Source organism: Myripristis murdjan, chromosome 12, assembly GCF_902150065.1.
Source record: "Myripristis murdjan chromosome 12, fMyrMur1.1, whole genome shotgun sequence".
NCBI classification, from domain to species: Eukaryota; Metazoa; Chordata; class Actinopteri; order Holocentriformes; family Holocentridae; genus Myripristis; species Myripristis murdjan.
In genome coordinates, this window is record NC_043991.1 from 30,445,943 (window position 1) to 30,461,854 (window position 15,912).

Consider the following 15,912-nt stretch of genomic DNA (forward strand, 5'->3'; position numbering starts at 1 on the left):
TCCTGCAGATGAATGGTACTCTGTGATGAGGGCAGCTAAATGCATCCAGTCATTTTCCCTGGAGCCCGAGTCTGTGTTTAGGTGACGGGTCGGAGCTGAGGATGTGGGCAGTTGCAGCACTTCACTGCAAAAACTCAAAATCTTACCAAGATTATTTGTCTTATTTCAAGTCAAAAATGTCTTATTACTAGTCAAAATATCTCATTTCACTTAAAATAAGACATGATCACCTCAGAAGGAACTTGTTTTTAGACAACTGTCTCTTGTTTCAAGTGAAAATTTGCTTGTTTCATTGGCAAAATTTGTTTCTTGTTTCTAGCTAATTTTCATTTATTTCAAGTGAATTTTCACTTTTTCCACTGGCAAAATTTGCCAATGAAACAAGCAAATTTTCACTTGTTTCAAGCGAATTTTCACTTGAAATAAATGAAAATTGTCTAAAAACAAGTTACTTCTGAGGTGATCATGTCTTATTTTAAGTGTAATGAGATATTTTGACTAGAAATAAGACATTTTTGACTTGAAATAAGACATTTTTGACTTGAAATAAGACAAATAATCTTGGTAAGATTTTGTGTTTTTGCAGTGCATGGCTGCCCAGGTGCCTCGGTGCCTGTTTCCTGGTCTCTCCGCCACGTGGACGCTGGGCCATTAAAGCCCTTGTTTGTTTTTTTGCCTCAAAGAGTGGCTTGTGCGGTCGGGTCCCAGCCAAATGCCTATCCTGAAAACATTAACACACAACCTGGCTCTCTCTCTTCTCTCTCTCTCTCTCTCTCTCTCTCTCTCTGTGTGTGTGTGTGGGTTTGACTGGGGCCAGGAGAGGTGCCTCAGCTACTGAAACGGATTGTGGAGGGGAGTTCAACATGAAAGCTCCTCTGCTCATGCTGAACTCCATTACTTCTCCTTGATTACCTTGAACTCCCTGATCGTCTAAGCCCCAGCCCCGAGCCACGTCACCCCACCTGCCTTTCACAGTATCCATCCATCTCTCTTACTGTCACACACAAACACAGGACAGGACAGAGTAACGGATGGTCACTTTACATGATGTTATGCAGCTGTGCATCTTGAAATTTCTAACTCCGAGACGCTTAAGTGTCCATCCTTTGGGATATCACAGTAAGAGGAAAGACAGTGCAGACGGAGAGAGGATGGCAGTGAGAGGACGGACAGACCGCCCCGCTGCCCACTCGTCATGTCTGAGACACAATGAGATTTTGATCTCCACTGAGATGGATCAGCAGCTGAAACTGTCACAGGTCAGCTCTTCTGTTCGGAGACGTCTGCCGGGCATGTCTGTACTCATATACCTGCTCGGGTGCTTGTGCTCTCACAAAATTGAAAATGCACCCACTGCAACTTCTAGCATGTTATTCCGCTGTTTCTACAAGCCCTCCGTCTTGACAGAAGTATGATTTTACTCATTTCGTTTTGCTGAAGCGTTTTTAACCAGTCTAGTCGATGATGAACACATTCTTTTTCACAATATCTCTTGATTAACATACACAATGCATTCAGGATTGCTATAAACTGATTTTTTGTCAGGATTCAAGAAAAAAAAAATGTTCTCTTGAGATTTTCTTCCTGGTTTTCTTCTGCAATTTTAATTTTCCAACGCATAATCAATTAGCCCCCGGGTGGTGATTAAACATGAACTTGAATGAACGTCATTGGCCAGTTGCAGTACAGTGGTTGCTGTAGCTATATAAGTTTTTATGCACGCTTTCTGTTGGGTGATTGAGGGAGTCTTGTTTGCTCTGCCTGTAAGTGCGAGGTCAAGTCAGCTGCTGCCAGGGAGCCTTTGAGCTCCATCCAGCTGCTGCTCGCCTGCATGCATGCCTCCATATCTTCCACAGCTTCAGTGGTCAGAGGCTCATATTCCAGTCTTTCTGACTGGGTGGGTTTTCTTTGATAGTCAGGCCTGTTTACTGCTCCATGTCCTGGGGGCTAACTGGGCTCACATCACCTTCAAATGAACTGAAAAGTGAGGGAAATATTCAACACAGCTGTGCTTACTCTGAGGGCCGGGGCCGGGAGAGACATGCTGCTACGCTTTCAGGTACAGGGCAAGCCTCGCCTCTGAAGCCGTCTTCAGAGAGCCTGTTTGCATTTATAAAAATGTTTGCTTGGATATGAAAATAAAGATTTCCCCAATGGCTAGGTATGGGAAGGTAAAGACAGAAAGTGAGCTGGATAGAGATAAAAGATTTTTTTAACAGGTAGAAAAGCAGCTAAAGCTGGGATATGTGCTGGGGAATTGCAACATCTCTACAGCAAATCAAAGGCAGCGGCGGTGTGAAGACTCTAGCGGGTAAACTATCCCCGAGTAAATCCAGCCAATCTCTCCCCAGAAGCTTAGATTTAGAAAAATGGTGTTGTGAATGTCATTTACTGTAGGTTTTTTTTTTTTTCCCCCTCTGCCATATGTCTAGTACAGGCTTGAAGCACAGTCCCAGCTGAATAACATTCGCTCTTCCTCAACTTCTTCCTTTTTTCACTTTCAGATTGATGTGTGACGAGGAAACATTCGGTGTCTGCTCTTCCTTTCACTTTGTCAAGATTTCTCTTAGCCAGGTTTGCTGCATCCAACGTGTCGCCATCCCTTCTCTCTCTCGCTGTGTACAATACAGCGCCCGAGGCTGGCAGCAGCCATACGAGCGGCACAGGGAGATCGCCATGTAATGAATTGAGGACATGGCTGGCAATTTGGCAGGAGTGGATGGGTGGGGATCACATATGCCATTAACGTGGGCACGGGCGGCACTATGGCAGGTAGTATGGAAACAGCTTTGCCCTGCCAGTGATCCATGCTCATCATGTTTTCTGAACAGTTTTTTCTGCTTTGCATTCAGTGTAAAATGGCCAGCTGTGTAGCAGATGTCACTTATGTGTGTTTGTGCTGTATGACCATGCCTAGCCTGCTTTAATTATCAGCCCATTCCTAATTCCACGCATGGAGCCCTGCAGATTAATGCAGATGCACAACCCAGCCAGTATTTGTTTGACCAATTAATGATTCATAATTTGAGCTCTTACGCCTGCTCTGCTTGTACCCTTCTCCCCGATTCTGTCTTACGCTGACGCTCGCAACACACACGCCACATAGATGCATAATACGTAGGTGTGCTACACAACATGAGAGGCATATACAGGGTGACCCAAAAAAACGGGAATTTTTGAAGTGCAGACATGAGCAAGTGGCAGCACAATTTTTAAAAAATGAAAATTCCATCATTGTTTCTTAAATGGCATGTTTTCAGGCTTCAATTATTATGAATAAATTATTTTTCTTCCATCACTCTTGGTTTTATTGGATTGTTAAAAAGTTCCCGTTTTTTTGGGTCACCCTGTATAAGCCGTGGGCGCATGCTTTTGCATTGTTGTTGCGCGACATTCCATTTTTTGAATGCATTTCAGATGTTGCCAAATACCAGTAAAAGCACAGCTCGGTTGAATGTGGAAAAAAGCGTCGTAAAGAGAGCTGGAAAGTCATAAGCAAGCACAAAATCACGCAGGCGAAATCACGCTGCGAATGCATCCACACTGCCCACTGTGCTGCTGGCGCCCAGGCTGGCCCCCTGTTTGTGTGTATATCCTGTACCCCTCTGCTCTCCTGGCTCTCCCTGTTTCCACTAGTCCTTTCCCTCCGATCTTAGCCTGGTGTGAGTTCTGGCATGCTGGCCCAGCCCTGCCCTGCACTCCTCCGCTTCACTTCCTCCCCCTGGCTCGGTGGCCTGGCTGCCTGGCGGTGGCAGCCTGCTCACCTCCGGGGCAGCTGGCATGCCTGATGGCCCCATTCATCAGACCTGAGAGCGAGGACTAAGGGCCTGTAGGAGAGGAGGGGGCAGCATGGGCCTTGTTGTTGACTTTATTGGGATAGTTATTAAAAGGCCACGATGACAGGGGAGGCAGAGGAATGCTTTCAACTCCCTCTGCAGGAGACGTTCCATACAAACGGTGGGACTGGATGGATGTCGGAAAGCATGGAAGGAGGGAGGGACGGTTTGCAAGGCAAACAGTAATTTTGTAAGCATGCAACACAGAAGGGGGGAGAAAAACAGGTACAAAGATATATTTACCAAGATGGAGACTTCAATAAAATGAAGTGGGAATCGAAGGAAAAATACAGCATGAGGGAACTAAACAAGAGTTTTGAGAACGGAGAGAAAACTCACAGTTTGTTGTCTTTTAAAGACAGATGACTTGCCCTGGGCCAGGGGCCGGAGCCTGGGCTGTTGGGCTGGTGGCTGAATGGCTGAATGACAGAACCCCTCCTGAGATTGGCCATTAACACACACACACACACACACACACACACACACACACACACACACACACACACAGTCCATTGAGTGGCCCAGCAGGAGAGAGGACACAGCCACTGGGCCAGGGGCCAGGGGTGGGATAGCGAGGGCACTGGAGGTCTCTCTCCACAGCCAGCAGTTAACTATAGGCATGGGAAAATCCATCCCTGTGTCTCCACACCCTCGGCTGCATTCATGCCTAACAGTAGCGTATCCCCGTGTTTGCATGTGTGTTTGGTGTGTGTGTGCTCGTGAGCTTTCACTTGACCCGAACCCTGCTTCACAGCTGTTGAACAAGGAAGGAAGAAAGTGGCAGCATTAAAAAGAGAGAGAGAGGCAGAGCCAGAGAGAATGCATGCTAGAGATGAGAAGACTTGAGCGTAGACCCTTGGGGCAAAATGAATGACTCATTGATGTCCTCTTGGCTACACCCAGAAGTCTGGTTTCTCTGAACAATGCATTAGAGAGTTTTATTTCACTCCATTTATCAGCCCATCCATCACCAAGGTCTTTGTACTAGTTTTCTACAGTAATACTCTGTGGACTCTCTAGTATGCAAAATTACCTTTTAATATCCCAGGGCTTTTCTGGAGACCAGTGAGACATGCTTTTTTTGGCAGGCAATACATGTGTGTGAAATGCGGGTGAGTATTTTTGCAATTGACTTTGCTTCATACAAACTGTGTAGAAAAATTAGATCATGTCATGTCCGCAGCTCAGCTAACATATTACATAATTGGCAAGGTTACTTTTTATGATTTATCTGCTAATGACGTTGCTATATCTAATGGTGCCAATTATATTACTTCCACTCTCCGTTTCAGACTTATAAACTCAACACATTTTACATGCTCTGATGTGACATTACCAGTGGCTAAAAAATGTAGAATTTGCACGCATTCACACATTTATGTGATTTAGTTGATCTATTAGATTTATTTGTTTTATTTGGTCGACGGTTCAGTTGATTCATGAGCTCTCTCAAAACCTGCGTGTTGCCCTTCAGTCAGTGTCAACAGTTGGTCATCATTTCACCATTCAGTGACACACACTTGTTATTGAGATTACCTACAAATTATGAACAAACCCAATGAGACGACAAAAACAATAATAATAATAATGAAAAAAAAAAACAATAATTCACTGGTATGGATTTAGAAATCACACACATGCCAACATGAATAAGTTGCACTTCAGAATTTGTGCACATGTGTAAATGCACACAGCACTTATCATTTGCACTGATACATCATATCTGTGCTACTGTTTTCCTCTGTGTTTCTGTGTCAAGTGGCAAAATAGCACTTTTCTACAGAGGTTTTTTCTCTATCTATCTATCTATCTATCTATCTATCTATCTATCTATCTATCTATCTATGTGTATATACACTATATTACCAAAAGTATTCGCTCACCTGCCTTTACTCATACTATGAACTGAAGTGCCATCCCATTCCTAACCCATAGAGTTCAATATGATGTCGGTCCACCTTTTGCAGCTATTACAGCTTCAACTCTTCTGGGAAGACTGTCCACAAGGTTGAGGAGAGTGTTTATAGGAATTTTTGACCATTCTTCCAAAAGCGCATTGGTGAGGTCACACACTGATGTTGGTCGAGAAGGCCTGGCTCTCAGTCTCCGCTCTAATTCATCCCAAAGGTGTTCTATCGGGTTCAGGTCAGGACTCTGTGCAGGCCAGTCAAGTTCATCCACACCAGACTCTGTCATCCATGTCTTTATGGACCTTGCTTTGTGCACTGGTGCACAGTCATGTTGGAAGAGGAAGGGGCCCGCTCCAAACTGTTCCCACAAGGTTGGGAGCATGGAATTGTCCAAAATGTTTTGGTATCCTGAAGCATTCAAAGTTCCTTTCACTGGAACTAAGGGGCCAAGCCTGCTCCTGAAAAACAACCCCACACCATAATTCCTCCTCCACCAAATTTCACAGTCGGCACAATGCAGTCTGAAATGTACCGTTCTCCTGGCAACCTCCAAACCCAGACTCGTCCATCAGATTGCCAGATGGAAAAGCGTGATTCATCACTCCAGAGAACGCGTCTCCACTGCTCTAGAGGCCAGTGGCGGCGTGCTTTACACCATTGCATCCGACGCTTTGCATTGCACTTGGTGATGTGTGGCTTGGCTGCAGCTGCTCGGCCATGGAAACCCATTCCATGAAGCTCTCTGCGTACTGTACTTGGGCTAATCTGAAGGTCACATGAAGTTTGTAGCTCTGTAGCAATTGACTGTGCAGAAAGTCGGCGACCTCTTTGCACTATGCGCTTCAGCATCCGCTGACCCCTCTCCGTCACTTTACGTGGCCTACCACTTCGTGGCTGAGTTGCTGTTGTTCCCAAACGCTTCCATTTTGTTATAATAGAGCTGACAGTTGACTGTGGAATATTTAGGAGCGAGGAAATTTCACGACTGGATTTGTTGCACAGGTGGCATCCTATGACAGTTCCACGCTGGAATTCACTGAGCTCCTGAGAGTGGCCCATTCTTTCACAAATGTCTTGTTTCACAGTCTGCATGCCTGAGTGCTTGATTTTATACACCTGTGGCCAGGCCAAGTGATTAGGACACCTGATTCTGATCATTTGAATGGGTGAGCGAATACTTTTGGTAATATAGTGTATCTATATGTATGTGTATATACGGTGTATGTATATACACATACATATACCAACAGTTTTTTTTTTTTCACTATAATTTTTTTTTTCATTAAACAAGCAGGAAAAACTGCAGGACCCCACACACACCAAAAACCCCACACAAAACAGAAATGAATAATAAATAAATAAATAGATAAATAAATAAATAAAAACAAGAAAAGGAGAGGCGATATTAAAATGCTAGTTATTGATGTCTGTCTAGCGCCACAGATGTTTGTCACATATATTGCCCAAATGATTCATAGATCAATAAGATGGCACAACAAGATATTTGCTTTTCCACTTGTCTCTGAAATGCCCCTACATTTAAACAAGTCAAGGCTTTCATGAGTGCTGTGTCCAAAGGAAAATTTATTTTGCATAGTTTTCCTGCTGTCACACTGTTTTCCTCTCCAACATGTATTTTCCCTCCCTTCAATGCGGCACTTTGTACTTCTGTTTTCTACCTTAATGAAGGCAGACGCCAAAATGTTTGTTTTTATCCGGTTCAGTGAATCAGCTGAATGGGTATAGGCTGTTCAACTTTATTTATGTTAGATGCTTTTTGTTAGTTCTGCTGTCCATGTCACATCAGCACTGGCTCAGCAGGGTAGACTAAGTAAATGAGTCACAAAGTCTGTCTGGGCGTCATTGTATTAGGGGAAATGGGGACAACATCAGTCACATCTGAGCAGACAAATCATGGTGATTTTTGGACCCTCGTCAGATTCAAATCACTGGGCAGTTTTATGTTTTGCAGAATTCCAAACCCAAGCAACAATGACAACCTCCGTGTAAAAACACTGAAACGTAATGTGATGAGACATGCAAAATTTAAATATCTCTTCCACCTTTAACAACACATTTTTTGTTTGGTTAATATGTTTTTCCCCCTTTTTTATGTAAATTAATGTGAAATGAAAAGGGTAAAAGCGTTTTTAAGGAAGAAGCTCAGAAAGAGTGTTCAGCTGAGTAGTCTGACAGCTCAGTTTTTGTATTCTCATTTTAATTTTAAAAAATTGACATATACTTTTAGATTCCGTTGTGCATATTTCATGGACAAAAGTGCTGGTCTTCTCGTTCTTTCTCAAGTCATTGATTCTCACCTCTCAAAAGTGAGAAGTTTACCTATAGACCAAACATTGTTGCCAGATGTGATGTAAAGCACAATGAAATCATTAGAAGGATTTAAAGAGACTCCCACACACTTTCCACTTCACTTGCATTCAGAGATATTTAATAACAACATTTTGGTACAGAGAGTTGGTTGAGCCACATGGACCAATCAGGTCACACTACAGACTGACATCACCCTCTCATTTTTTTTTTTTAATGAAACCCAAATCCCAAACCCAAATCAGCTTATACAGCTTGAGTTAAAACAATCAAGTATCATATATAATGACATCATGGCACCATAGGCCTACAATATGACCTGAAAAAATTTGTTACCTCCTATACCAAATACAATATAAGTAGTGCAAAATGCCCTTTGTCATTATAAAGAAAAGCTGCCATTACCAAGATAAATGTTTAAAATACAGAATTCAAATATGGTTGGAGCTTGACAAAATTGTCTTGTAGAGTCTGACAAGAAAAGAGAAAAAAAGCAAGTTTAAATGTGGCTCAAAGGTGATTTATTTAAAATGAGCCCAATATAGACAGTATGTCCAAAAACACAGGGAACATCGCAGAAATACCACATGAAGAAGTAGCTCATCATTCAGTCTCTTGGGAGACAAGGTCTGTAAGGTGAAAATCCTAAAGGCTTCATGTCTTTTTAACAACAAGGTAGTAGGCTGACTTTTTCGATATTGCAAAAAACACATCAGTAAAATGTACAACCACGGGATAATCTTTCTATGTATAGCAATTTTATACTCACTAATACATTACTTCGGCTTTCCGGTAGTTACCTATACATTAAACAACCACATGGACATTGTAGCATGTACACAACATGTGTGAAGTAATTGCACTCTTTATGGGAAAAACTTTGTTTGTATGTGGATGATGAAAACGGTTCATTTTGTAAGTGTTACCGCACTGTGCACAGCTACCACAACAGTAGTTACCATTGGGATGGAGGCTTAGCAGCCTCTGTGTGTGTAGGTTGCGTGGGCTCATAACATGCAAAATCAGCATGGACTAATAGGTCTCTCAAGTACCTCACCCCCCACTCCGACCTGTTTGTTCACAAAGAGAGGCACATCCTTTAAAGTGCAGGCTAGTTCAGGAACTGATTTCAAAATATGCCTATGTTTTCTAAAAACTGATTTTATGACATGCAAGTGAGGAGAGTAAGAGGTGATGCAAGTCACAGAAAATCTCTTCTCTTTTTGTGCACTTTTTTTCAATAATTCTGAGCAAGGTTTTGTTAGTCTTGCTCTGTCTTTGTCGACCTATGCACTTGTCGATCCATATATGTGCAAAAGTACTGCTCTTTTAAGATTTAATTAAACATTTCAATTCTGTGAGAAGGTAATGGATTTTTAAATATGAGTTTGTATTGACATTTTATTGTTGTGTTGGGTTTTGGATTTCATGATTCATTACAGGGGTAAACAAGAGACTAAAAGTAAGTCTAGGACACCTTTTAAAAGAATCAAGAGTTTTTGCTGTTTTTGTATTTTCAGACATTTCCACAATTGTGGTGTTGCTACTGAGAAAGCTCTGTCTGCAAAATGTTTGCAATCAGATTGTGACATGGGTAGCAGCCATGGATCTGTAAATCTGAGGGGTCTAGCTGTACTGTACGGTGATAGGGGTTCAGTAATAAAGTTTGGGATGAGGCCATGCAGGGCTTTAAACACAAACAACAGAATCATATATGGAATTTGACACTGAATGGGGAGATGCTAGCACAGGCATAATATGTTCCCTTTAAAAAAAAAAAAAAAAAAAAAAATCATAGGAGTCTGGCCACAGCATTTGCTACCTGTAGTAAGTGATGAATAGAGGCCTGGCTGATATGAAAATAGAGGGAGCTATGCACTTTTTCTAAATCCAAACATAGTAATAAGGTCCTGATCTTGGATATAATTCTGAACTGGAAGAAAATAGATTCAACAACTGTGTTTACCTGCCTATCAAATTGCAAAGTGTTGTTGAGTTTAGGGGTGAAACAATGTTTCATTTTCACTGAACTGGAGAAACTTATGATGTTTAATATCATGTAGACATTTAGCGAAGGTAGTGGGTCCAGTCTGGTCATTGGATTGGATTGGAAGGTATAGCAATGTGTCATCAGCATACCAGTAAAATGAGATATTATGGTTCTGAATAATTTTGACTAGCGGAAGCATCTAGATGCAAAAGAGGAGGGGACCTAGGACTGAGCCTTGAGGGACTACACGAGTGATACGCCAGGGCGGGGTAGATGATTAATTGTTAACAGTGACAGAGAAGGTCCTATCTGTTATATAAGAGTGAAGCTAGCTAGTGCCAGAGACCCCTACCCATAGTGGCAGGGGATCAATAAGCATTGCATGGTCCATTGTGTCAAATGCTGTATTGAGGTCTAAAAGAACCAGTAACTACCATTCTACTAAAAGGAGATCATTGGTTACTCTCAGCAGTGCAGATTGAAACTCCTCAAACATGTTTTGTTGTTAAGGAATGATAGCATGTTTTGAAGGAGCAGTAATAAGGACTTTTACTCGGAAATGGCACTAAAATAGGTCTAAAATTATTTGGTATCGATGGATCAATGGATTTGGATGATTTTTTTTTTCTTTTTTAGAAGGGATTTAACCATAGCATGTTTGAGCGAATGTTGGACATTCCCAGTAAGAGAGCTGTTAATAATGTTGAGAATCCTCAAGCCAGTTGGACCAAAAACCTCTTTGGGTGTGCTTATCAATCCTACCATAAAGTCCCATGCAGTATGGTTAGCAGTCATAGCCCAGTGTGGATACTTGACTGGTGGTGGTAGGTGGTTAGCTGTGCCAGTGATGCGCACCAAGCCTGCTCATAATTGTCATTCTAACGCCTCAGCAATGGAGTGCCAACACCTCTCCCCATGACCCTGCCTAACAACACTTGTGCTTCACACTTCACAAAGCACACAACCACTGCTGGATGTGCGGGCATGTGTCTGTGTGAAAAAGATGGAGAGAGAGGGAGAGAGAAAGAGAGAAAGAGAGGGAGAGAGACTAAGAGTGAGATGATCTGTCCATCAGCTGCTTTGTCTGTACATCTGTCATGTTGGTGCGCATCTCTAACTGCTCACTCCGCCGAGCACTCAATCGCTGGGAATGCTTGTGTGGATCTCTGTCTGCCTTTGCGCAAGAGAAACGAGAATATGTGTGTGTCAATATGTGTTGTTGGCTTAGCCATGTGGAAACCAGTGGCATGTCAGGACAGTGAGTGCATTAACACCAGTTTTGTGTGTGTTTGTGTGTGTGCATGCTTGTACATTGTGTGTCTGCAAGCCCATCTACACTGCACCCTTTTCACAGCTCCTCCAGGTCTTGCCACTTGCATAGAGTGCAGCTTTCGTGAGCTCAAGCCTTTAATTTTTTAGATGCTCATATGCCTGTTAACCTCCAGGTGACCCTGCTGATGTCAGTCTCCGTGGGCTGCGAAGTTCTGCCCCTTTCCTTTCTTCTTCTTTGCGAACCAATCCGCCAAATGTCTCTGTCATGAATGCCGTTATATGGGACCTAATTACAGCAGCAACATGAAAGGAAGCAATCTCTGCATAGCATAATAGTCCCTGGTGATATGGATCATATTGCAGCAGAGCAGATTAATGCGAAAAAGATAGGCTGGATCATATATCATGTTGCATCTCCTATCCTGAAGTCTAGAGACACCTTTAACCACTTTTCGAGGCTGATATTTTTAAACTGACTCAATTTGCCATTCACCACTAGCAGTTATAAGGCAATGGACTTTGAGATTGGTTACAGTGGTAACATTTAATGGTACGGGAACATATAGAGACATGTGAAAGAATGATCTTGTATTATGGGATTATAGAAATAATGCTGCGAGGAGGGACATCCAAACTATCCACACTGGTCACTTTGCCACATCGGAAAGCTCGATGGATGGAGAATGACAGGGGAAGGGAGAGCGAGATCAGCGGGAGCTGCTAATGGAAAGGAGGATGAAAAAGGATCATGTATTCCTCCAAACAGCGAACACATGTCGGTGCTGTGGCCTCTGGATCCTGTCTCTCTGTGGAGAGCCCGCTACAGCGTCCCCCGGACCCCTCATGTCGGACTGGATCAGAGCAAAAGGAGAGTAGGACAGAGGGAAGGAGCAGTGGAGGGATTGCATTTGACATTCTGCCCTCCCCCTCTCCCTCCCCCAGTCATCCATTTAACCCTGCCACCACGGCTGGTGCAATATTAATGCCTTTAAACGCAGATGAGGTGAAAATGTGTCTGAAGGAGAGAATCCCTGTAGGGAGGGCAGCTGTGTGCATGCACTGGGTTAAGTGTATACACACACACACACACACACACACACACACACACACGCACACATAAAGAGATATACACATGGGACCTTGGGATTCAAACATACAGTCCAAACACACATGCAGCACCATTGCATATAGAGATATACATGCGAATGGCCCTTTTCAGCCAAGTATAAGAAGTGGAGTCTCTATACTGTACCTAATCTGTTTAGCTGCAAGTATTTGAGCAGACTCTTTTCCTGCTGTTTGAAACTGAAACAGGCTTAAAGGAGATTTAGGGATCAAGGTGTGTTTATGTGAAATCCTAAACCTTTTCAAATGTGGGATTCTTCGCCAAATTCCTCTGAATGCTTGCTCGTGTGGCCGGACCCTGTGGACTCTGAGTGGAATGTTGATCTGAGAGGGAAGGCGAGACAGGTGAGAGGTTTGAGGTGAGGGCAGGAAATCGATTTAGTCCTGTGTTGCCTGAATAATAAATGAGACTGTATGTCCAGTGATTGGTGGGGAACAGTTGGATGGTGTGAGGAGAGACAGAGTTGCTAAAATGTGTGTGTGTGTTTTGTGTCCACAGCACATTGGGTTGGGCATGCATTTGTGGTAATGGTGGAACTCTCGTCATAGTCATGATGACATGACCTCTCTAGCACAGTGCCTCAGGGACCAGTGTGAAACTCAGCCCTCCTGTCAGGTCGGGCCGTACCCCACCCTACCCTTTATCCTCAGCCTTTACCCCACCCTGCCCAGCATGCCAAATGCTGGCCCGCCAAGAGGCTGAGCTTGCTTTTGAAGCAGGACACAGCGGCCGCACGCTGCCCACTGGATGAGTTTTCTGTGTTCTCCAACCCCCATCCAACCACTCTTGTGTAAGTCAGAGCTCCCAGAGATTTTGTATTCTGTTTTATTCTGTGCAAAAGCTTGGTGAGGCGTCATGGGGGCTGATGGAAGTGGTGGTGAGGGAGGGGAGAGCAGTGAGGAAGTGCCAGACAAGATAACAGAGGGCTTTGGGGAGAGTGAGCGCCACAACTATGTAACATTCTGCAACCTCAACTGTCACCGCAGAAAGAGCAAGAACTTATTCTGTACCAAAATACTTACCATTAAGTCCCTCTGAACCTCTGGGAGCTCTCTGCTGTCACTGCCGCTCTTGGCTGGCTTTTAGGGGGTGTTTTGCTTGGATGTTTTATTGACATCTGGGTAAGAAAAAAGAAAAAAAAAAAAAAAAACTGGCACATTTGTGGCACTGGAGAATTGTAACAGATTTGAACCTCTGACACTTTGAGGGAGTGTGATGGGAGCAGACACCGGGCAGTTTGGGGAAAGCATGGAGGGACTGAGGAATTTTGGATGGGTGGGGTCACTGGCATGTTGTAGTCATGCTCTGTATCGGATGAGATCAGCTCCTTAGACTGGCTGGCCTGCCACCACCACCACCCAAACAACCTCTCCTACATTATGTCATCTGAGACAATGCAAACATATACCGTATTTCCCCAATTAATCGCCCGGGCGTTTAATATGCCATATCAACTTGGACCCCACACTGCAAAAAGTCAAAATCTTACCAAGATTATTTGTCTTATTTCAAGTCAAAAATGTCTTATTACTAGTCAAAATATCTCATTACACTTAAAATAAGACATGATCAGCTCAGAAGTAAATTGTTTTTAGACAACTGTCTCTTGTTTCAAGTGAAAATTCACTTGAAACAAGTGAAAATTTGCTTGTTTCATTGGCAAAATTTGCCAGTGGAAAAAGTGAAAATTCACTTGAAATAAGTGAAAATTAGCTAGAAACAAGAAACAAATTTTGCCAAAGAAACAAGCAAATTTTCACTTGTTTCAAGCAAATTTTCACTTGAAACAAGAGACAAATGTCTAAAAACAAGTTACTTCTGAGGTGATCATGTCTTATTTTAAGTGTAATGAGATATTTTGACTAGGAATAAGACATTTTTGACTTGAAATAAGACAAATAATCTTGGTAAGATTTTGAGTTTTTGCAGTGCAGGCGTTTAAAAGAACCAGGCGGCTATTCGCTGCAGGCCTTTATTTATTTTTTGCACAGACCTGCACCAGGCCATTATTGTGATGACAGTTACTGTCCAACATATTTACAGTCGGTCGATTTAAGATTGCGGTGCACCCTTTTTTTCTTACGTTAGCTAGCTCTCTTATTTTGACAGAAAACGGAAGTGCCGCACAGTTATTGTGCGGCTAACTGTTTACTTCTGCAAAAATAAGGTGAATAGCCTTATTTTGGGTTACCTCAATATAATGCAAATAATCGCCCCGGCGGTTATTCGGGTGGGCGTTTAATACGCAAAATGGGTGCAGACCCCAGGCGTGTATAAGAACCAGGCGGCTATTTGCGGCCGGGCGATTAATTGGTGAAATACGGTAATCTCTCTCTCTCTCTATCTCTCTCTCTCTCTCCCTCTCTCTCTCTCTATATATATGTACACACACACACACACACACACACATATCTATATCTATCTATCTATCTATCTATCTATCTATCTATCTATATCTATCTATATATATATATAGATAGATAAATAGATAGATAGATAGATAGATATATGCGTTGACCGTCATCACAACATTGAATGGATGGTATCAGTCATAATCACTCAAACATTAACTTTGGCCACTTTTGTTAGCCTTCGTTAGCTTAGCTTTCCTTTGCTTCTTGGTGAAGGTTAGGAAAGAGTTTGTTGTGATGGGTAAGTTTAGGGTAAAGGTAATGGTTTAGCTTAGGAAAAGGTAATAGCTAAGGTTAGGAAACAGCCATTCAGTGGTGTGACAAACAATCAGTCAAACAAAACAAACAAAAACAAAAGATAACAGGCAGAAATGGGGGACATGTTCTTGTGTAATGCCCTGCAAGTGACCTTTTCTCCCCCTCACAGCTACATATGCATGCCTCACAATTACTTTCACATGAAAACACACACTGCACGCTCACACACACACACGCACACACACATTCAAACATCCACACACTTACACGCCCGTGATGATGCTCCCTGCACCTGCAGTGTTGTGTGTACGTGTGTGTGTGTGACGATGACGGGCTGACAAAGATAAGGCTAATATTGGCTCTTAATATTTGATGTGCCGAGAGGAGCTCAGTGTGTGCTTTTCATCAGGATATTCCTCCCTCTCTCCCTCCCTCTCTGGCTCCATCTCTTGTGGTGTCTTGGGTCAGAGATTGTAAAGAGAATTTACATTGCTTAAAGAAATGGATGATGCCATGTAACCTATTTATACCATTGATTTATCTTCTTATTCAATTGGGCTTCCTTTTGAAACAGAACACCGAGCTATATGTCTTGGCAGAAACAACAGCCTCCTCAGTCCACAGAGGTGTCCACGTTTTCAATTAAGATACAGTAGCTGTGGCAGGACAGGTAGCACATATTAATTTTGAAGCAATTTGAAAGCACATGTAATTTTATTTTTTATACAATCAATTAATCAGTCAAGAGGGAACCACATTTTAATTTCATTATACAACCTGT

The 15,912-nt window shown here is 42.8% G+C and overlaps 1 protein-coding gene across 1 annotated transcript in view; it reads left to right on the forward strand.

Moving 5' to 3' along the window:
• Positions 1-13,317: 13,317 nt before the first annotated feature.
• The window catches only part of unc5cb (unc-5 netrin receptor Cb), a 124,944-nt gene continuing 122,349 nt past the window's right edge, over positions 13,318-15,912 (forward strand). Inside the window, exon 1 of the mRNA XM_030064819.1 lies at positions 13,318-13,399. Within this exon, the coding sequence (XP_029920679.1) occupies positions 13,318-13,399 (82 nt within the window). The remainder of the gene's footprint in view (positions 13,400-15,912) is intronic.